This window comes from Anastrepha obliqua, chromosome 3 (assembly GCF_027943255.1).
Source record: "Anastrepha obliqua isolate idAnaObli1 chromosome 3, idAnaObli1_1.0, whole genome shotgun sequence".
NCBI lineage: Eukaryota > Metazoa > Arthropoda > Insecta > Diptera > Tephritidae > Anastrepha > Anastrepha obliqua.
In genome coordinates, this window is record NC_072894.1 from 32856864 (window position 1) to 32862391 (window position 5528).

The following is a 5528-nucleotide window of genomic DNA, read 5'->3' on the forward strand; positions in this document are numbered from 1 at the left end:
TGTTAGAGAGAATAAATGCATAAACCATATGCACTTACACACACACGCATACATATTTAGCCTTAAATGCAAATTACTAGTTTTTTATACAGATTAAACTAAAATTTGTGTAATTGATTTTTACGATAAATTTGACTTCATCAAATTTCCGCTATTTTCATCTTCAGTGATATTTAGAACCAACTGAGACTATATTCAAACATTCTTTATATTCTATGTACCTATACATTTGCGCTTACACACCTTTTATTGGGTGCTTGGTCGAGCTCCTCTTCCTATTTGTGGCGTGCGACTTGATGTTGTTCCACAAATGGAGCAACCTACAGTTCTAAGCCGACTCCGAACTTTAAATCCTTTGTTATGAAAAGCTTTTACATGGCAGAAATACACTTGGAGCTTTGCCATTGCCTGCTGAGGGGCGACTGCTATTAGAAAAAACCTTTTCTATCATTTGGTGTTAACCAATTACCTGAGGCAATGAAGCTTTGAATTGTGTCATTGAATTTGGTCGTAAACTAAATTTTATGTGTGTGGTTAATTTAGTTTACACAGCTCACGGAGATCGTCTACTAGCTCGCTCTATAAGTCGAGAACAGCCATTTCATCCCTACCCGCTCCAACCCAGTATCTTCTTTGTGGGTTGCAGTTTTTAAAATTAGTACCATTTCCAAAGCATTCGCGACCTAGAAAAAGAGGCCCTGCAAGTTGGACTATAAATTAATCATGACAAAATCAATTATATGCTGCAAACCTAATAAAAAACAATCCAGGTGGCCTTGTTAATGGTAACACGCGTTTCAAAGCTGTAGAAGAATTTAAATATCTTGGAGTGGTGCATAGCGCAAACGTTGGCAAAGCAATTGCTATAAAAGATAGACTACAGGCAGCAAAAAGGGCATACTTCGCGCATATAAAGTTATTTAAGTCCAAAATCCTGTTGAGAGACCAAAATTTACGTATGCATCATGTTCACTTACGCCCAATCCTGACATACGGCTGTGAAGTATGGACGAATGACGAAATGAATGACGTGAATCAAATAGCAACATTCAAAAGGAAAATATATGACCCAAATAAGTTACGCATATCGTATTCGATGCAGTCTATAACTTGAACTCCTTATAAAGAGGCGAAGCATTATAAAATATATAAAAGCCCAACGAATAGAAAGAAAGAATGAATGCAGTAGAAAGAATGCCAGAGCAAAGGGCACCAAAACGAGCCTTCAAGAAGCAACCGCATGGAAAGCGAATTAAAGCAAGATCAAGAAAAAGGTGAATAGATTCGGTTGTCGGTGATCTCAAAGAGATGAACATACAAAACTGATGACAATTGACAGCGGATCGAGAAATACAGAGAAAGACAGTTGCGGAAGCAGTGGTCAAGCTAAGAAAGATGAATCATTTCCAAAACAGAAAAAGTCTTAGTAAAAAATTTTTCATTCAAAATGCATTGCTTTCTTCTACACTATTTTTTTTATTTATATTTCGTTTTTTTTTTTTTATTTTCGTTTTCTCATTGAACAGACGCTTTGCTCTTCTCATTAAACAGACTTCACAAGGTTGTATAGAGCACCGAACACCCATTTATTTTCAACTACTTTATTAGAATTAATATGCAATTAATAATTTGAATTTTTTCATGATAAAATATTTGTATAAATTTCTTTTAGATAATTTGGATGAAGTCGAATATTAAGGCTAATCCAAAAACATTTTGGAGGATTCTTGCCCGAGGAAAAGTTTGTTATTAACCGAACCGATGCTGCTTATCTTTTTGATGAACTTTTTAGTTAAAACTTTTCCTACTGACACTACTCAATGCATATTCCACTCTTCAATAAGCTCCCTGTCAATTTTGTCACTCTGACTTTGTCTACCGATGATGTCTCAAAAAGCACAAAATTCTATGAGGTCGAAGTGCAAACGTCCAATAAATCTAATGTCTCATCTGGGATTGCTAAGCTTAAACCGTTTTTGAAAACGGCTATGCTTAGATCGATCTTCTGCTTCTTTAATTAAAAATAATCCAGGTTTGGTTTTACCATTAAGTATGATTTTCAATGCATTATTTGTCTCAAGCATTTTCTTTGGCAATTGGAAATTTCCCTAAATCAGCATGGACTTGTTTTGAATCGTTCAATAGTTTCTAACTGAGCTGTTTTTAGTGAATACTGCATTGCACGTTTTACAAGAGGATTTTAGGTTTTCTACAGATTTTTGATAAATTCATATAATTTAATTTTTCAAACAGTCACCGATTAACCTTCGTACCGAGCAGTTGTGCGCACAATCGTTCTCTCGTTGACTTTCAATTTTCGTAGTGACATTTCCAAGTGTGCTATTTTTATTCTCTTATTTTACTTCGCATAAGTAAGTTACTTTTTTCTTTCATTTCTTCAAATCAGAAGTTTACAAAAACAAACGTGTAGTGAGTATTTGAAATGGGGAAAGCTTCCCCGATCCCTTCGGGGAATCGGTATAGTATACTGTCCGACAGTATACCTAAACCCCCAAAAGCTAAACGCAAAAAACCCATCATCACTGAAGACTCTTTCCCGGTATTACCGGAACCAGTGAAAACAATCAACGCAAATGATCCGAAATTTATTTTAATTAAATCAACTGATACCTCCAACCCTATTGCTAAATACAGCGTTTTTGCTAAAAAGAAGGCACTGGATAGCATTAGTACAGAATATAGCTCAGTGAACATACTTCGCGATGGGAGCCTACTCGTACTAACTAGATCAAATAAAGTGGCGGAAAAATTTCTAAAATGCAAAAATTTCGGTGGTTTATGTCCAGTTTCAATTGAATTACACGCTTCATTAAATACATGCAAAGGTACTATCTTTGATCTAAATCTTGCGAACACAGAAGAACAAGAGATTCTTGAAGGTCTTAAATCCCAGGGTGTTGTTGCTGTATATAAATTTACAAAAATTTGTAACGGAGAAAAAGTCCCAACAGGCCGAATCGTTCTGACATTTAACCTTTACAAGGTCCCACATGACATTGATATCGCTTGGTACTCAGTAAGAGTAGAAGAATATTTCCCAACACCAATGCGATGCAGAAATTGCCAACTACTCGGGCACACTATCAAAAGATGCAACAACAACCCCACTTGTGAGAATTGCAATATGCCCCCACACAACCCCGAATTATGTCAACGTACCATGTGTGCAAATTGTCTTGGCTCTCATTCAGCTTCGGACAAATACTGCCCTTTATATTTGCAACAAAAAGAAATATTGAAAATAAAAACACAGAACAAATGTAATTATAAAGAAGCTAAACGTCTGTACAAAATCCATAATCCCACACCCGTTAACTCAAAGCAATCTTATGCATCGGTTGCTAACTCCACACAACCGCAATCAAGTACACTCAATTCAAACTCCATCTCTCTTTCTAACTGTTCAAACAGCTCTAACGACCCATCGATTCCATCACAAACCAATAATAACTCTTACTCTAACGGACCCAATAAATCATTCGATTTGATAAAAAATACCAATAACAACTACAACACAACAGATCTGCAAGCTCTCTTCTCTTCCTTCATTACTTCACACAACTCTCTTCCTCTTACTACTCACGACTCTAATGTAAATTCAAACCTCTCATCTTTTTCTACTCAACAAAATATAGTTACTACACACACGGTAACTCCCCATTCTCCTTCGATACGTAACTCTATTAATTCAACACCCAACTCCTCTTTACTCAATAACGAACATAACATTGCTACCACATGCTCTTCAAATAACGCTACATCTCTTTCATCCAACTTAAATCCAACAGAAAAACAATCTCTTACAACCATCTCTTATGAGCACTTGGAATGTGTAGATTCACATCTAAGCAACAAAGTGACTAAAGAAACTTATACAGACATCCTCAACAGCGACCACGAAGAACCCGTACTATAGGTTATTTTGCTCTGAAATAATCTGAATAGTACAATAGGTAACCATTATAAATATCGTTAATGATTCTTAATATTCTTCAATGGAATATGAAGGGATATTTTAACAATTACATAGAATTAGAAACTTTGATTAAAGATCGTAGCCCCCACTTAATTTGTATCCAAGAAACACACTTGAGACATAACTCTACACCGTACCCTCCTAAACAATACTCAACTTATTTTCACAACTTCTCCCACTTCAATCATGCTAAGCAAGGTTGTGGACTACTAGTCCATAAAAGCATCCCACATAAATTCAAATCCATTAATTCTAATCTGTCAGTAGTGGCAGTTGAAATTAATCTAAAAACTCCTATAACTATTTTTTCTCTATATATTCCTCCAGCCCAAGCCTTTTCAGATTCAGATTTAATTCAGTTATTATCTAACATTACCACTCCTGTTATTCTCTGTGGGGATTTAAATAGCTGGAGTCCACTATGGGGCTCACCAATGGCCAATCGCAGAGGCACTATAGTCGAAGACTTCATACTACATTCCAATTTAGCAATTCTAAACAACAATAGCCCAACTCACTTTTCTACACACAAAACCTTTACGCACATAGATCTAACAATATGTTCCCCGCAACTACTTCCGCTCGCCTCATGGTTCACCTTAGATGATCTGCACAACAGCGATCATTTCCCCATAATATGCTCTATCACTCTATGTCCCACAAACTTCTCTTGCTTCAACAAAACCAAAAAATATGACACATCAAAGGCTAACTGGAATAAGTATCAAGAAATTTTGCTTACGAAGCGTCTACCAGCATTTGATGCCCAAAATATCAACAAAGAAGCAGCCACGATTCAAAAATCTTTACGCGAAGCTGCAAACTCTTCTATTCCAGTAGCTCACTCCCGCACAGCTTCAAGGAGAGTCCCTTGGTGGACACCCGAGCTCAACGCTCTGCGAACCGAAAAAGTTTCGGCGTGGAGAACATACAAAAAGTCACCCTGTACTTTCACACTTATAACATATAAAAAATGTAATGCCAGATTCAACAAAGAAAAAAGACTTGCTAAACGTAAGAGTTTTGAAGAATTAACAAAAAATTTAAGCCCAAATTCTTCAACAGGAAGCATTTGGAAAAGAATAAAGACGCTTACAGGTACATATACACCGAAAATCCCTAAATCCATAACTTCCAATAGCCAGATTTTTTCCGACCCATCGGACATCTCCTTAGAATTCGCCAGGTACATTTCCGAGGCATCGCTCACATCGAACTTTCCTTCACAATTCATTGACCAATCAAAAAATACTTCGCACGCGCGCCCTGCCGACTGCATAGACAGTTTGGCCATTCACCTTGAACATGATATTACCTTCTATGAATTAGAATCAATTCTTAAAACAATGAAAGGAACTACACCAGGACTTGATGATATAAATTATCATATGCTGCGTTTTACTCCTGTGATTTTCAACAAATAAAAACCCAATTGAAATTCTCTCCAATGCATCAGAAACCAACGTAAAACTCATTTTCAACTTTTTAAAACATTTGAACATGGCGCATCTAATCTAAGATATTATAATAA

At 36.3% G+C, this 5528-nt stretch overlaps 1 protein-coding gene across 1 annotated transcript; it reads left to right on the forward strand.

Annotated features, from left to right (window-relative positions):
- Nucleotides 1-2443: 2443 nt before the first annotated feature.
- Nucleotides 2444-3937, forward strand: LOC129241913 (GATA zinc finger domain-containing protein 4-like). The gene has a single exon (XM_054878464.1). It carries the CDS (start codon nt 2444-2446, stop codon nt 3935-3937), a length of 1494 nt encoding a protein of 497 aa, XP_054734439.1.
- Nucleotides 3938-5528: the final 1591 nt, after the last annotated feature.